Here is a 16,597-nt window from a genome sequence, read left to right on the forward strand (position 1 = left end):
TCTGCTAAGCTTCAACCCCCATCTCTACCCAGGACAGGTTAATCCTGGGACGGTCAGTTTTTGCAGGCTGAATATGGTGGGGGTGGGCAGTAAAGGTGTCCTCTCTGATGTTAGCCAGCACCATGTCGCGGTTAGGAGCAATGGGCTCTAATCTGGAGATCTGGGTTTGATTCCCCACCCCTGGGGCCAGCCCTAGTTCTCTCTGAACTCTCCCAGCTCCGCCTACCTCACAAGGTGTCTGTTGTGGGGAGACGAAGGGAAAGAAGAAGAAGAAGAGTTTGGATTTATATCCCCCTTCTCTCCTGTAGGAGACTCCAAAGGGACTTACTAATCTTCCTTGCCCTTCCCCCCTCACAACAAACACCCTGTGAGGTAGGTGGGGCTGAGAGAGCTCTGAGAAGCTGTGACTAGCCCAAGGTCACCCAGCTGGCGTGTGTGGGAGTGCCCAGGCTAATCTGAATTCCCCAGATAAGCGTCCACAGCTCAAGTGGCAGAGCTGGGAATCAAACCTGGTTCCTCCAGATTAGCTTTGAGGCTCGTGTTTGAGTATAAATCCAAACTCCTCATCCTGTCCCCTGATCTTTACAAACTAGGCGGGGAGGAGAACTTGGAAGTTCTAAGGTGGGCCATGTTGGTGTGTTGAGTGTGGACAGGTGACACAGGGTGCTCCATCCATTGGTGGGATTCAAATAATTTAACAACTGGTTGTTTACAAGCACCCTTTTAACAGCTGGTTCTGCCGAAAGGGTGCGAACAGGCTGAATCCCACCACTGGCTCCATCCCTAAAGACTTTGAGTCTGGTCTTCTGGTTGATTTTGCGTGTAGGCTTATAACAGTGGTTCTCAACCTGGGGGTCGGGACCGCTTTGGGGGTCGAACGAGCCTTTCACAGGGGTCGCCTAAGACTCTCCTCATCGGTGTTCTCCATCTGTAAAATGGATAAATGTTAGGGTTCGGGGTCACCACAACATGAGGAACTGTATTAAAGGGTCGCGGCATTAGGAAGGTTGAGAACCACTGGCTTATAATCTGTTCTCCCAGATGCTTTCCCCCCGCTCAGAATAGACTTATTATGAGCCATGGCCCTTCAAGGGGTCTCGGGAGGGAAGGAACAGATTGGAAACCCCACCCCCACTCCCAAGTCTTCCCTTCCAGGGTACTCTTCAGTCCTTGGAGCAGCAGTGGTGTAGGAGGTTAAGAGCTCGTGTATCTAATCTGGGGGAACCGGGTTTGATTCCCCGTTCTGCCTCTTGAGCTGTGGAGGCTTATCTGGGGAATTCAGATTAGCCTGTGCACTCCCACACACGCCAGCTGGGTGACCTTGGGCTAGTCACAGTTCTTCTGAGCTCTCTCAGCCCCACCTACCTCACAGGGTGTTTGTTGTGAGGGGTGAAGGGCAAGGAGATTGTCAGCCCCTTTGAGTCTCCTGCAGGAGAGAAAGGGGGGATATAAATCCAAACTACTACTACTACTACTACTTCTCCTCCTCCTCCTCCTCCTCCTCCTTCTCCTCCTCCTCCTCCTCCTCCTCCTCCTCCTTCTCCTCCTCCTCCTCCTTCTCCTTCTCCTTCTCCTTCTCCTTCTCCTTCTCCTTCTCCTTCTCCTTCTCCTTCTCCTTCTCCTTCTTCTTCTTCTTCTTCTTCTTCTTCTTCTTCTTCTTCTTCTTCTTCTTCTTCTTCTTCTTCTTCTTCTTCTTCGAGTGTTTGTCCTGGTTTATATGTCCCTTTAACTAATTCCCATCTATTCTTAACCCTCATTTCTCCATATCTGGTCGTATTCTGTCTTTTCCCCCTTTTGGGTTGATTCAACCATTGAGGATCTTTCCTCGCTTGAGTGGACACCGTTCCCCAAGCGAGTTATCGCTTCCATTCTCCGAAAGCGCCGCATTTCTCTCCATCCTCTCCTCCTCTTTGGGGAGTCAAACCGGTGGCCGACGACCGTGCCGTGAACCGCACAGGTGCCGCACTTGATATTCGCCGCATGGGTCAAGACCACTGAAGCCTTTCCCGGCCCTGTTTCTCTTCTGGCTACCGGCGGCTGAGGAGACGTGGCATATGTGCTGTATCCTAGCAACTCTGATGGAGTGCTCTACTCTGTCGTGGCACCGTCTGGTCAGGGAGTCTGCCTTCCAGACAACAGGAAAGATTCACCTGTGTGCTGGAGCTGGGCGCAAGGTGCCCGTGTCATCTTCTGCTTTTATCTCGCACCGCGAGGTTGGAGGCATACCCTGGCTGCCACGCCCGGCTCCTTTGGCGGTCTCTTGCAGTATTATAGGCACCCTGCTTCCGTGTTGCTGGGGCATCGTGGCATTCCTCTTCTGTCTTGCTTCTTGCGTGGATGCAAGGGAGGGTTTCGTCGATAGCCTCTCCCCTCTTCTTGGTCCTTTGCAGTGTGCCTAAGAGAAGCGACTGAAGATTTTGTTTACTTCCCAGCATGCATAGCTGTAAATAACAAAGCTGGTGGATACAGGGGTCCCAAAGATCTGGAGGTCAAACAGTGGCTAATGGTGACAAACAGAGCCAGCGTGGTGCACTCTAATCTGGAGAACCAGGTTTGATTCCCTGCTCTGCCACTTGAGCTGCGGAGGCTTATCTGGTGAACCAGATTAGCTTGTGCACTCCAACACGTGCCAGCTGAGTAACTTTGGGCTAGTCACAGTTCTTCAGAGTTATCTCAGCCCCATCCCACCTCACAGGGTGTTTGTTGTGGGGGGGGGGGTAGGGGAGGAAGGGAAAGGAGTTTGTAAGCAGCAGGAGGCGTAGGAGGTTAAGAGCTCATGTATCTAATCTGGAGGAACCAGGTTTGATTCCCAGCTCTGCCGCCTGAGCTGTGGAGGCTTATCTGGGGAATTCAGATTAGCCTGTGCACTCCCACACACGCCAGCTGGGTGACCTTGGGCTAGTCACAGCTCTTCGGAGCTCTCTCAGCCCCACCTACCTCACAGGGTGTTTGTTGTGAGGGGGGAAGGGCAAGGAGATTGTCAGCCCCTTTGAGTCTCCTACAGGAGAGAAAGGGGGGATATAAATCCAAACTCTTCTTCTTCTTCTTCTTCTTCTTCTTTGAGTCTCCTTACAGGAGAGAAGGGATATAAATCCAAACTCTTCTTCTCTGTACTCTGAAGCCTTTATTTGCACCCTGAAGGGCCAGATAGTGGAAAGCCCTGTCAAATCTCAGCCGACTTAGGGTGACTACTCAACTCCACTCTGCTTCGCAGATTGGTTGTGAAACTTTTTCTAAAAGTTATTGTGCGTTCCTTGGAAGAACTCCCAAGACGCCCGAGGTGGTGTAGTGGTTACAGTGTTGGACTAGTATTGAGAGACTTGGGTTCGAATCTTCCACGGAAGCCTGCTGGTTGACCTTGGCCTACTTACGTGCTCTCAGGCTAGCTTGCCTCGCAATGTTGTGGGGATAAAATAGAGGGGAAGAGACCAGTGTGAGCAACTTGTAGACCCTGGTGGGGAAGAAGGCTGGATGTAAATCAATCAAATAAACTGAGTTGGAACAACACTGACCGGTGTTCTCTGAAGAATCTGGAAGCATAACTTGATGTGCTTATAATCATTCTGTGTTGAGCTGGGCTGGTCATTTAGTGTCTTGCTCCCCAAAACTGGTTTCACACTGTTGTTGTTGGTGATCAATCGGCTCTGAATTCAGCCCCGGTGTTCAGAGGCTGTAGTATCTCGAGGAAAGCGTTCTCTGAGGTCTTTGCGGTTCTAACTATAGAGCGGAGTGCCTTGAGACCTCATTATCTTCAGCTGGAGGTTTCTTCGTATTTCCCCCTCCCACTGCACAGGTGTAGACAGGAAAGCATTGCAGCTATCAAATGTTGGATAAAGATGTTGATGCAAGGTGGCGTGAGATCCAGTTGCGCCACGCCTTGCGCATCCTGCGGACTGTTGCTTGGTCCAAGCTGGGAAGAACCTCGTTTCTTCCCTGAACTCTGGGAGTGAAAGTCTGGTCGTAGGAAGGAACCCATAACCCTGAGCAAAGGTTATGGGTTGGATCCCACCAATCTGTGTATGCTGTGCGTGGTTTGGGTTTCCTCCCTCTGACGCAAACTCTGGAGTGGGCAGAAGGATTGTCATGCTGGAATAAAGCACAAAGTAACTCACGGAATGGATCTGCGGCATCTGCTCCTCTTGCGTAGAAGTAGCTTAATACAACGAAGGAAGGAATCTGCAACCTGCGGCTCTCCAGATATTCATGGACTACAAATCCCATCAGCCCCTGCCAGCATGGCCAATTGGACTGGACTGATTATGTCTGCCCCATAGTCTGTGGGCAGAAACCAACTCTTAGCGGATCTCGAGTCATATTTGGGGGAGGGGGTTGCCATGCGAGAGACTAGGGCCGTGGTGGCGAACCTTTGGCACTCCAGATGTTATGGACTACAATTCCCATCAGCCCCTGCCAGCATGGCCAATTGGGTTAGCCATGAACCTTTTTGGTTCCATGTATTCTTCATGCCGTTGAGACATTGGAGCATTGTCTAAGACCGTGGTGGCGAACCTTTGGCACTCCAGATGTTATGGACTACAATTCCCATCAGCCTCAGCCAGCATGGCCAATTGGCCATGCAGGCAAGGGCTGATGGGAATTGTAGTCCATAACATCTGGAGTGCCAAAGGTTCGCCACCACAGGACTAGGGAGATACGTCTCCCCGACGAAGTGGTTCCTTCCTGTTCCTTGGGGGTGGGAACAGTGTAGGAAGGAAATTGAAGGCAGCAAATGAGGGGTTAGCTGGCCTTCAGCCGGGGAAAGTGGCCGGGCTGTCCCGTTTGCAAAGTCGCCCTCTTCCAACAAACCTAATTCCCACAAGTCTGCCTTCTACGGAATCAAACCATCGGTCTGTCAAAGTTATGTATCCTCAGACTGGCAGTGGCTATCCATGGTCTTTTTGCATCCCCATATAGCCTGGTTCCTTTAACTGGAGAAGTCCGGGATTGAACTTGGGTCTTCCTTGCATGCCAAGATGATCCTCTTCCCCTGAGTCACAGCCCTATCAGTAGCCATTCTGGCATCTAGGGCAGGGGTAGGGAACCTGCGGCTCCGAGAGCTCGCGACGCGCCCGGCTCTGCCCTTGCACTGGGAGGCTCCTGAGGCAGAGCCGCAGAGGCCGGCCCCATCCGCCCCGCCCGCCTGCAGGGCTGGCAGGAGTGGTGGGGCACCAACTTTCCCTCTCGCCCGCCCCGTTGGCCCGGCCGGGGTAGGAGTGCTTTCCGGCACGGCGGCAAAAGGCCGAAAATTGCCGATGGCCCCAATCCTTAAGGGCCTTACAGCCATGTGCTTCTCAGAATGAGAGGAGTAAAAGGTAGAAAAACCCCCAATATATACAGTGTTATCTTTATTTTAAATGTCAGATATTATTTGCGGCTCCAAAGTGTTTCTTTTTCTTTCCCGTGGAAAATGGGTCCAAATGGCTCTTTGAGTGTTTAAGGTTCCCTACCCCTGATCTAGGGACACAAGAGGGACCCTGCGAGGCTCAGACCTGAAGTAGGCCAGTAAAGTGCTTCCCAGACTCTTTCAAGGAAAGCCGACTCGGCTGTCCCACTAGAGCTGTGGTGGCGAACCTTTGGCACTCCAGATGTTATGGACTACAATTCCCATCAGCCCCTACCAGCATGGCCAATTGGTTTTGATGGGAATTGTAGTCCACAACATCTGGAGTGCCAAAGGTTCGCCATCACTGCACTAGAGGAGTTCTCCACCCATTGTTTTGGCAGAGTGGACTGAAAGGCAGCAAGGAGAGCTCTTCTTTGTCAAAAGGAAGCCAGAATTCCTCTCCGCCTGCTTCCTGCCGTTCTAGCGTGGATCCCTTCTTTGCCGAAGAGCTCCTATCCAAGCGATTTCCCCCTGTTCCAGCAGGCTGTGCCTCTTGGCTGGGCTTCCTGGCAGCTCTTCTGGGCCTTTTCCAAGGCTTGACCGGGTCCCCCCCAGCTGGAGCCGACTTCTCCCGTGGGATTTTCCTCTTGCTTGTTGCCTGCGCTAGCCCATCTGCTCTGAAGCTAGCTCGGGACTGCTTCCTGATGGCCAGGTGGCCAGTCAACAGTCAAGCAAAACAGGCCTTGGAAACTCAGCCTTCGACATGCCAGCTCTGTCCAGCCGAATGCCTTTGGGGAGATAAAAAGCACAGCGCCCCGAGATCAACTTCCTGCAGTTAACTCCCCTGGCATTTCAGAGGCCAGAATGTCTGGAAACGGAGGTGGCTACCTCAGCTGTCAGGGTTGGTTGCCCTGGAAAACTATTTCCAGTTATCTCCTGGCGCCGGATTTCAGCGATCCGGTGCATTGGGTTTTCTCACCGTACTGCGGAGCCTACGGCCTTTGCGTGCGGCACTGGAGTCTTTTTGAAAGCTGTGTTTGTGGGTAATTAAATTACCCTGGTCCGGTTGGTTCAGGCTACCTGGTCTCCTCAGATCAAGGAGGCTAAGCAGGGTTGGTTCTGGTTAGTACTTGGGTGGCAGACCTCCAAGAAAGTCCAGGGTTGCTATGTTAGAGGGTAGAGACGCAGCTTAACAAGCCGCCTCTGCTCATCTTGCTTGCTCTTGAAAACCCTCTGACGTGAGTGGCGAACCTTTTGCAGCACTTGCCTCAGATGTTATGGACTACAATTCCCATCAGCCCCTGCCAGCATGGCCAATTGGGCAGGGGCTGATGGGAATTGTAGTCCATAACATCTGGAGTGCCAAAGGTTCGCCACTGCTGCCCTACGGGATTACCAGAAGTCAGCCATGACTTGGTGGTACTTGCTACACACTCATATGTGGTAGTTGCTGGCACCGTAGCTTGAGAATGAGTTCACAAGAGAGTACGTCAGTGGGTTTGGTTGCGCTGGTTCTACTCCTGCCAAACTGCATCTAGCCTTCATGGTGTATTGGTTAAGAATGATGGACTCTAATCTGGAGAACGGGGTTCTATTCCCCACTCCTCCGCATGAAGCCTCTGGGATGACCCTGGGCCGGTCACAGTTCTCTCAGAACTCTCTCAACCTAGGTGGCAAACCATCTCTGAACATCTCTTGCCTTGAAAACCCTGGTGGCTCGCCATAAGTAAGTGTTGACTTGACGGCACTTTCCACTAGCCCCCATGGCCATCAAAAGCAGTTGGAGAACATAAAACGCAACAGTCACGTGACTTTGGACTGTAAGCTCTTTGGGGCAAGGAATCGTGGAGCTGTTCTGCGCAATGCCAACTTTCCCCCAAGCTGTTGAATATGCCACAGGTGAAGCTTACCAGATGCTTGCCGTGGGCTGGATGTTCTTCGTGGCTCAGATCTGTTGCTTGGAGACCTACCTTGCAAAGAAGACCCTGAGAAGAGCTCCGTGGCGCAGAGCGGTCAGCTGCAGTATTGCAGTCCAAGCTCTGTTCGTGAGTTCGATCCCGAGGGAAGTCGGTTTCAGGTAGCCATCTCAAGGTTGACTCAACCTTCCGCCCTTCTGAGGTCGGTAAAACGAGTACCCTGCTTACTGGGGGTGTGAAGTGTAGACAACTGGGGAAGGAAGTCCATTCATCACATTTTGGCCAGGACGTTCTTCGCGTTGTGGTGTGGGAAGGAATACGTTTATCGGATTTGTCCTGGGGGAGGAGGGCTACTATCTTTACATAGTTCTGTCTGTAGAGCTTGTGTGTACAGTCATTGTTGAGGGTAGGGAAAAATGGGAGTTGAATTTTATGATGTTTTATTTTTGTATTTACTGGTATGTTTTATTATCCTGATAGTATAACGAGCCACCCAGAGACCTTTGTATAAGGTGGGGCACAATTCAATAATAATAATTGTTGCTGTGAGCCCCCTCCTTTCCTGTACAGCAGTGGCGTAGTGGTTAAGAGCAGGTGCACTCTAATGTGGAGGAACCGGGTTCGATTCCCCGCTCTGCCACTTTGTGCTGTGGAGGCTTATCTGGTGAACTAGATTAGCTTGTGCACTCCGACACCCGCCAGCTGGGTGACCTTGGGCTAGTCACAGATCTTTGGAGCTCTCTCAGCCCCACCTACCTCACAAGGTGTTTGTTGTGAGGGGGGAAGGGAAAGGAGATTGTAAGCCCCTTTGAGACTCCTTACAGGAAAGAAAGGGGGATATAAATCCAACTCTTCTTCCTTCTTCTTCCTTCTTCCTCCTCCTTCTTCCTCCTTCCTCCTCCTACTTCCTCCTTCCTCCTTCCTTCTTCCTTCCTCCTCCTCCTCCTCCTCCTACTTCTTCTTCTCTGGGCTGCTTGGGCTGGCAAATGGCAACTGAGCTCCTCACGGGGCGAACCAGCGGTCACTGAAGGCAACCGTCTTGCGGCACCTTCCTTCCGGCGCTTAAGCGAGTTCATGGATTAGGAGCCTGATCACTCCATGTGTGCTGGATTGGGGGCGGGGGGGGCGAGGATTTCGTTCGGCGTTTTTGACCCTGCATGCAGCTCCGAAGTCGATGGTCCGTGGCAATTGCGAGCGGCTTCCAGGTTGCGCTAAGAGGATTTCTGGCAAATCCTATTGGTAGGCTGGATCCGTGCGGCTTAGCGCTATCTGGCCCGCTTAGCACGGAGGCAGAGGGCAACGCTCCTTGTTATTGTGGAGGGCTCTTGTGAACGGGGAGGGAAGGCGGCTGGGAAGAAAGGGGATGGCAGCAGCAACTGTGGGCTGCAGTGGGTTTGATTCTGCCCTGCCCAGCTAGTTAAAAAACCCCATATCGCCCTGTTAGGCCCCTCCGTTCATCGGAGGAGGACCTCCTGGTGATCCCTGGCCCTAAAGCTATCAGGCTGGCCTCTACAAGGGTCAGGGCTTTTACAGCTCTGACCCCCACCTGGTGGAACAGACTTTCAAGGGAGATCAGGGCCCTGCGAGACTTGCAGAGTTTCCGCAGGGCCTGTAAAATTTGCAAAATGGTTCCTGTTCCGCCAGGCATTTGGCCAGCCTGGTTGAATACATGGCTGCCATTCAGAGGTGGGATCCAGCAGGTTCTCACCAGTTCCCGAGAGTGGGTTACTAATGATTTGTGTGTGCCGAGAGGGGGTTACCAATTGGGTCCGCTTTTCCGTTAGAAATTCCATTAGGTCCAAAAATCATGAAGTCCTGTTGTTTCCTATGTGGCTGGCTAGCGAAGGTAGAAAATGGGATCATTCTCCCTGTTGGGCTGTTTTAAAAACATGTTTTAGAAATATGGTAAAGTTCCCTGTTTAAGGAAAGTATCCTTCTTTTGATTTCTAGAAACAAAATTAAGTATTTGAAAGTCTTAAGTATTTGATAGGCAGTCAATTAGAGGAGAAGTAGTTGTTTCTGTTGGCAGCAGACGATAGGACTTGCTATAATGAGTTTAAATTATGGACAGAAAGATACCAGCTGGAAATTAGGAACTTTTTTTTTACAGTAACAGAGAAATTATTAATGCCCCGCCCCTGGAATGCCCGGCCACGCCCCCATCGTTCCCTGCCCAGCCCCATTGGCGCTACGCCACTGCTTGAATCCCACCACCATGGGAACCTGTTACTAAAATTTTTGGATCCCACCACTGCTGCCATTTCATCTGGCCTCCCGTGGGCATAAAGGTGGAGAGGGGGGATGGATGAAACGCCATCTGACGCTATATGGGTCCTGGTTTTACTATTGCTAATTAGTTGTTTTATGTTATGTTTTTAAACTATTTTTATTACTGTTGTCCACTACCCTGAGCCCCTAGGGGGAGGGCGGTTTAGAAATTAGGGAGGGAGGGAGGGAGGGAGGGAGGGAGGGAGGGAGGGAGGGAAGGAAGGAAGGAAGGAAGGAAGGAAGGAAGGAAGGAAGGAAGGAAGGAAGGAAGGAAGGAAGGAAGGAAGGAAGGAAGGAAGGAAGGAAGGAAGGAAGGAAGGAAGGAAGGCCTCGCTTCTATACAATCACCATGACCCAACGGGCATACTCGTGTGCCCCTGGACAGTTCCTTCATTCAAACAGGCTTCTGTGATTTGTGAATGGGTTACTGTCCTGTGCTACAGTTCCAATTCCTTGTTTGTCTGACCCTGAGTGTTTGTGTCGAAGTAGCCTGCATTTGGGTAGCTGCACAAGCTATAGTGCAATTAAACCTTAAGTTTCTTTTTTAATCGTGTGACTTCTGAGCCGGATTGTCGAGCAATAGAGAGAGAGAGAGAAGCAGAATTTCCGCTTCCGCCACCCTTCAAAATAGGATGCTGACATACTCGCCCATGGAGCCTTGACTCGTCTGCCAGCCTGCAAGCCCAGAACAAAACGGCTTCTGGAAACACTTCTTGTGTGAAAACACTTACTTGGCCCGGGCAAGTTGCTCTTTGCAGGCTTACAGTCTAGCACCAAAATCATGCTCAGACAGCGTAGGGGAAATGGCACCCGTGTGCAGATCTGCGCCCTTATCGAAGGCCTTGCTTTCTTAAACCCCCAAAAGGTGTGTGTTTGTGTGTATCAGGGCTGCAACGAAGCATTCCTAAAGCTGGCCAGCTTGGCCAGTGTGTATATGGGATGGAGCGGGCGGAGTTTCTGTCGCACATTGTTGTGCTTCCCGGAACCAACCAAAACTGCACACAACGACGTGCAAGCTTTGGAGTTCTTCAGAACTGTTCGGTTCATTGTGTGTTTGTGCCAAAACGTCAGCTGGGGGGAGATCCTTTGGGTTCTCCTCTTAAGACTGCCTCTCTGCTAGTCGATCTGATATTGGCGCCTCTGGCACCAAATCTACTTGGCATGCTATACAGGGAAAAGAGGCTTTAAGATCCTGTATGAAGGCATCTTTCTCCCCATCTCAGTCCTGCCTTACAGAGCTCTCGTCGTCCATCCAGAAATTTGCAAGATTCTTTGGTGTGTTTTGGTTGATCTTCATAAGTTGTCGTCCGGTTCCTGAGTTTCGATCTCAGCTGTCACAGCTTCTCTGCTGTGCTCCTGATAAACCTGTAATCCTTTTCCCCCCTCAGGACCAAAGCTGCCGTCACGCTGAAGCGCCACAGGTAGCCTCGTTCAGGACGGACTCTTCTGGCATTTGACCATTTTGCAGGTAGATGTTTTGACCCCTTTTGGGCAGAGGAGGTCAGGGTTTCTGCTGTGGCGGGTGGGGTGTGTGTGTCTTAATTTTCACAAAAGCTCTTGCCAGCTTGAAACTTTCGGGGGGCTCTCCAGATCTCTACCCAGGGCTAGGCAACATTCCAGTCTTTTCCGCATCCAGAGGTAAACATCTGGTTCTAGGCAAGGTCCCCAGGAAGCATTTCACATCTGGGCCATCAGCGTTAATTCCTGAGCAAGACGGTCCTGCATTTTGCAAGGGCTGGTGTTGCTTTGGAGCTAAATAAAAACAGGAGGTCGGTATCCAGTTTCTAGCCTTTCTGGGAGTCCCTCTGTTTTGCTTTGAGGGCGTGTGTGTGCGTGCAGTGCAGTTAAGTTCATGAGAGATGTGGCAAAGCAATAAAACCAGAGAACAGCAAATGTGTTCGGCAGTTTTTATCTGTTGTAGTGCAAAGCCTTGGGGTGTGGTGTGTTTCCTGAAAGCATACCAAGAATCCCTGACACCAGTGTTCATTCCTCTGAATTTTTTCAGAAGTATGAGGTAAAAATATCTTGTATACTTCAAGTATGAGGTAAAAATGTCTGGTACATTAAAAGTGTGAGGTAAAAATGTCTTGTATATTGTCGAAGGCTTTCACGGCCGGAATCACTTGGGTGCTGTGTGGTTTCCGGGCTGTATGGCCGTGTTCTAGCAGCATTCTCTCCTGATGTTTCGCCTCTGAAGATCCTCTGAAGATGCCAGCCACAGATGCAGGCGAAACGTCAGGAGAGAATGCTGCTAGAACACGGCCATACAGCCCGGAAACCACACAGCACCCAAGTCTTGTATATTAAAAGTATGAGGTAAAAATGTCTTGTAAATTATTGGTGCTCGGTGGTGATACAGCAATTCTTCAAACAGCAAGCTCATGCCCCATTTTAGTTCCTCTCCTTTTCTCCTCCTCGTCCTCCAACAGTGGAATACCGGAAACGCGCAAATCTGGGTTTGAAACTATGAGCTCGGTAGCAGTGTTAACACCCGAGAGCTTCGCTGAGCACCGAAGCGGCTTGAGGGATGAAGAAACACGAGGTAAAATGAGCACGCCCATCTCACCGGGGGGCCCCAGAAGCTGGAACTAGTGTTTATCAAAGAGGGATTTGAGTATAGAGGTAGAGGCGATGGAACCAACAGGAAAAAAAAGAGGGGGCAAAAATGATTGAGCCAAGGTGAACAACTGAATGGGATTTTCCTCGGGTTTCTTGCTCTTTTCCCCCTAACCTGGATAGCCCAGGCTGGCCCAGTGTCTTGAGATTTTGCAAGGTCAGCCCTGCTTAGCACTTTGTTGGGAGACCGTCAAGGAAGGCCTGGATTGCTACGCACAGGCAGTAAGTGGCAAACACTCTGAGGGCAGAAATATGGGGTATACATTAGGCTACAGAATGGGAAAGTCACCCTCTAGCTTATTACGTCTATCTCCGTTGATTATATATGCTGCTATGAGCAGCAGTGGCATAGGAGGTTAAGAGCTTGTGTATCTAATCTGGAGGAACCGGGTTTGATTCCCCGCTCTGCCGCCTGAGCTGTGGAGGCTTATCTGGGGAATTCAGATTAGCCTGTGCACTCCCACACACGCCCAGGCTGGGAATGACGGCAGGCCTGTCCACAGCTCTTCTGAGCTCTCTCAGCCCCACCCACCTCACAGGGTGTTTGTTGTGAGGGGGGAAGGGCAAGGAGATTGTCAGCCCCTTTGAGTCTCCTGCAGGAGAGAAAGGGGGGATATAAATCCAAACTCTTCTTCTTCTTCTTCTTCTTCTTCTCCTTCTTCTTCTCCTTCTCCTTCTTCTTCTCCTTCTCCTTCTTCTTCTCCTTCTCCTTCTTTTTCCTCTTCCTCTTCCTCTTCCTCTTCCTCTTCCTCTTCCTCTTCCTCTTCCTCTTCTTCTTCCTCTTCTTCTTCCTCTTCTTCTTCCTCTTCTTCTTCTTCTTCTTCTTCTTCTTCTTCTTCTTCTTCTTCTTCTTCTTCTTCTATGATTATTGTTGCCTTATAGCTTATGACGTTATGATTATTGATGTTCTTGTTTATAATTCTATGATTATAATGTTGGGTTTATTGATCCTATGTTTATTGAATTGTTGCTTGATGTTATGGTTACGGATGTTTGCTGTTGTTGTTCACCGCCCTGAGCCCTTCGGGGGAGGGCGGCGTACAAATCAAATAATACAATACAATAAGCCAGTCCACAACTTAACGGCAAAAATGAATGTTCTTTTTGTTTCACGATCCTTTCTTCTCCTTGAAGGACCCGTTTTGTCTTTCTCTGTTCTGGGCAGGTGGTGTATCAGAGGATGAGGCCTACATCCCCACTTATTTGGAAGCTTTCCCCCCGCTCCCAGAAAAGGGAGCTCCGGGGGAAAAGTCCAGTGAGTTTACAGGAGTATGGAACAAGATCCGGCCTATCAAATCCTCTGTCATCACCCAGGTGAGTCTGCGGGAGGGAAGGGAGCGGCGCAGATTCACTTCCTAGCATTCCTCATTTGGAGAGGATATTCCATATTTTTGAGTTGCCAAGGCAACTTGTGGGCCTGACAAAATAGGTGTGTTGTAGAACAGAGGAACATGTTCAAACAGCTGTTGTGGGGTTTTCCCGGCATGTGGCTTTGGTCTGGAAGCATTTTTGTGGCTTGTGTGGCATTTAGGAAGGTGAGGAAAACCACAGAAAAGGGTCAGAGGGCCCACAAACTGCAGCTAAACTTGGCAGCCACACATTGCTTTCTACTAGCCAGCGTGGTATAGTGGTTAAGAGCAGGTGCACATTCATGTGGAGAACCAGGTTTGATTCCCCGCTCTGCCACTTGAGCCGTGGAGGCTTATCTGGGGAACCAGATTAGCTTGTGCACTCCAAGACATGCCACCTTGGGCTAGTCACAGTTCTTCAGAGTTCTCTCAGCTCCACCCACCTCACAGGGTGTTTGTTGGGGGGTTGAGGAAGGGAAAGGCGATTGTAAGCCCCTTTGAGTCTCCTAATAGGAGAGAAAGGGGGAAAATAAATCCAAACTCTTCTTCTGCTGCTAGGCAACTGTGAAGTCCGGTCCCATCCTGGAACCTCAACACTCTTACAACCTTATAACAAACAACTGGTTTCTCCAGAATAAATTAAGCTTATGTAAATTCCAAGCTTTATCCAGGTCAGTGAAAGCATTCAACAATTTTCTCACTTCTGATCTGTGACTCGTTCCACAACAGGTTTTTAAAAAAATATTTAGCAGTGATCTTCTACACCGAATATTAACCCTTAAACCCTACACTTTTAGCACTTGGCCATTAAGCATAGAAATGAAATGAAATCTTTAACGTCATCATGAATGAAAGGTCTCACTTTTCTATAATGGATCTTAATTTAACAATCCATAACCATCAAAACCATTACTTGTCCATTTTTTTTCATGTTTCCGAGATACTCTATCAAAGGTGTTTTTTTTAAAATGTGCTTTCTTTCTTTTTCTCCTGAGTTTTTGAATGTGCTGCTCCTAGCAAGGAGCTTAGTCAAAAAAGAAGGAGGATGAATTGCGTGGCCCCTATATGATTCTTCACACTTACAAAAAAATAGATCCTTCACAGTTCAGATGAGCAGTTTGAATGCACAGAATCGAAGATACTTTCTCAGTCTGAACTCTGGTCAAAAGGGTCAGGAGACCAAAGAAAAAGTAATTTAGCTCAGTCTGGCTTTTCGTGCCCCGTAGCCTGGCCTTTAGTAAGGAATCCTTGCTTGCTTCGGTCAGCAAAGGTGAGATAATTGGAAACGAGTCTTCCCCTTCAAAACGATTCCCCCTAATCCTTATTTTCATGCCTCTCGAGTTGGAGCTAATCCTTCAAGCCGTAGCTAAACTTTCCGGCCTGCCCATGTACATCCTGGGCTCAGGTGCTGGGATGGATCCATAGCTGATCCTCCCTGGTGACAGAGGCGTAGCTGGGCCAGAGTGTGCCCGGTGCGCACTCTGTATTCTCCCCCCCCCCCCACAGCCCCCTGCTCCCCACCCCACCTTAGTGCAGGCTGGAGAAACAGCCTGTTCCTTTCAGGCTGAAAACAGCCTGGTGGGACCTACACTTCCCAGGAGACTCTGGGGCTCGCAAGGTCTCCTGGGAAGTGTAGTTCCCACCAGGCCATTTTCAACCTGAAGGGAATAGGCCCGTGGTGGCGAACCTTTGGCACTCCAGATGTTATGGACTACAATTCCCATCAGCCCAATTGGCCATGCTGGCAGGGGCTGATGAGAATTGTAGTCCATAACATCTGGAGTGCCAAAGGTTCGCCACCACTGGAATAGGCCGCTTCTCCAGCCTGCACTGTTTCATGAAGGTAAATGTGGAGGGGGAATTTTACACACACACACACACACACACACACACACACACACACACACACACACACACACACAGGTGCGTGCCCGGTGCGATCCGCACCCCCCAGTCCCCTGGTAGCTCCGCCTCTGCCTGATGAGAATATCCTCTTGGCACGGCGCCCTTGTCTGGAAGGCAGGGCCGTGGCTTCCCCGCTGTGGAACATGCCAACACGGTTCTCCTCGGCAGGTGTTTCACGTCCCCTTGGAAGAGCGACGCTACAAGGACAACAGCCAGTTTGGAGAAGGCGACGAGGCCAAGGTTTGTGTGGATATCATGAAGAGCACCTGGGCTCACATTGAGCTCTCCTTGGCCAAGGACCAGGGGTTGTCCATCATGGTGACCGGCAAACTGGACTCCGTCATGAAGGCTCGTAAAGAAATAGTCGCTCGGCTTCAGACCCAGGTGCGTCCCAACCAACGCCCCCTTGAGGGGTGGTTTCTCTTGCTCCTGGAGGCGGAGGCCATCTTGAATCTAATATTTGACGCTGAAGATACAACCAGCAGAAGGGAAGAAACTGGGTGGGTGGGCGGGCAGGGAGGAGATAAATAGGGAAGCCGCTCGACGTCTCTTCTCTTCGGCAGGCTTCAGCTACTGTCACAATCCCCAAAGAACACCATCGCTTCGTGATCGGCAAGAGCGCTGAGAAACTGCTGGAGCTCGAGCTGAAGACGGCCACCAAGATCAACATCCCCTGGCCCGAGGACCCCAGCAACCAGATCAAGATCACGGGTACCAAAGAAGGCATCGAGAAAGCGCGCCACGAGATCTTGCTCATCTCAGCAGAGCAGGTGACTGGCCCGCCAAGAACGGGCATCTGTGCCATGACCTACGGAATATGTTGGAATATGCGGCCACGGGAGGTGGTGACGGCCACTCACCTGGATAGCTTTAAAAGGGGCTTGGACAGATTTATGGAGGAGAAGTCGATTTATGGCTACCTATCTTGATCCTCTTTGATCTGAGATTGCAAATGCCTTAGCAGACCAGGTGCTCGGGAGCAACAGCCGCAGAAGGCCATTGCTTTCACATCCTGCAGGTGATCTCCCAAAGGCACCTGGTGGGCCACTGCGAGTAGCAGAGAGCTGGACTAGATGGACTCTGGTCTGATCCAGCTGGCTTGTTCTTATGTTTTATGTTCTTATGACCTGTGGATTAGGCTTAGAGTCGTTTTGCTCGTTTAAAGAACTTAGCAGTTCAGCGTGGCGTAGTGGTTAAGAGCGGTGGACTCTAATCGGGAG

At 50.5% G+C, this 16,597-nt stretch overlaps 1 protein-coding gene across 1 annotated transcript in view; it reads left to right on the forward strand.

Annotated features, from left to right (window-relative positions):
- LOC125444663 (vigilin-like) overlaps window positions 1–16,597 on the forward strand; it is a 47,951-nt gene that overhangs the window by 9,211 nt on the left and 22,143 nt on the right. Inside the window, 5 exon segments of the mRNA XM_048517216.1 lie at window positions 10,896–10,975; window positions 11,937–12,049; window positions 13,289–13,437; window positions 15,546–15,761; window positions 15,941–16,147. Of these exon segments, the coding sequence (XP_048373173.1) occupies window positions 11,974–12,049; window positions 13,289–13,437; window positions 15,546–15,761; window positions 15,941–16,147 (648 nt within the window). The 5' untranslated portion in view covers window positions 10,896–10,975; window positions 11,937–11,973.

Source organism: Sphaerodactylus townsendi, linkage group LG15 (genome assembly GCF_021028975.2).
Source record: "Sphaerodactylus townsendi isolate TG3544 linkage group LG15, MPM_Stown_v2.3, whole genome shotgun sequence".
NCBI lineage: Eukaryota > Metazoa > Chordata > Lepidosauria > Squamata > Sphaerodactylidae > Sphaerodactylus > Sphaerodactylus townsendi.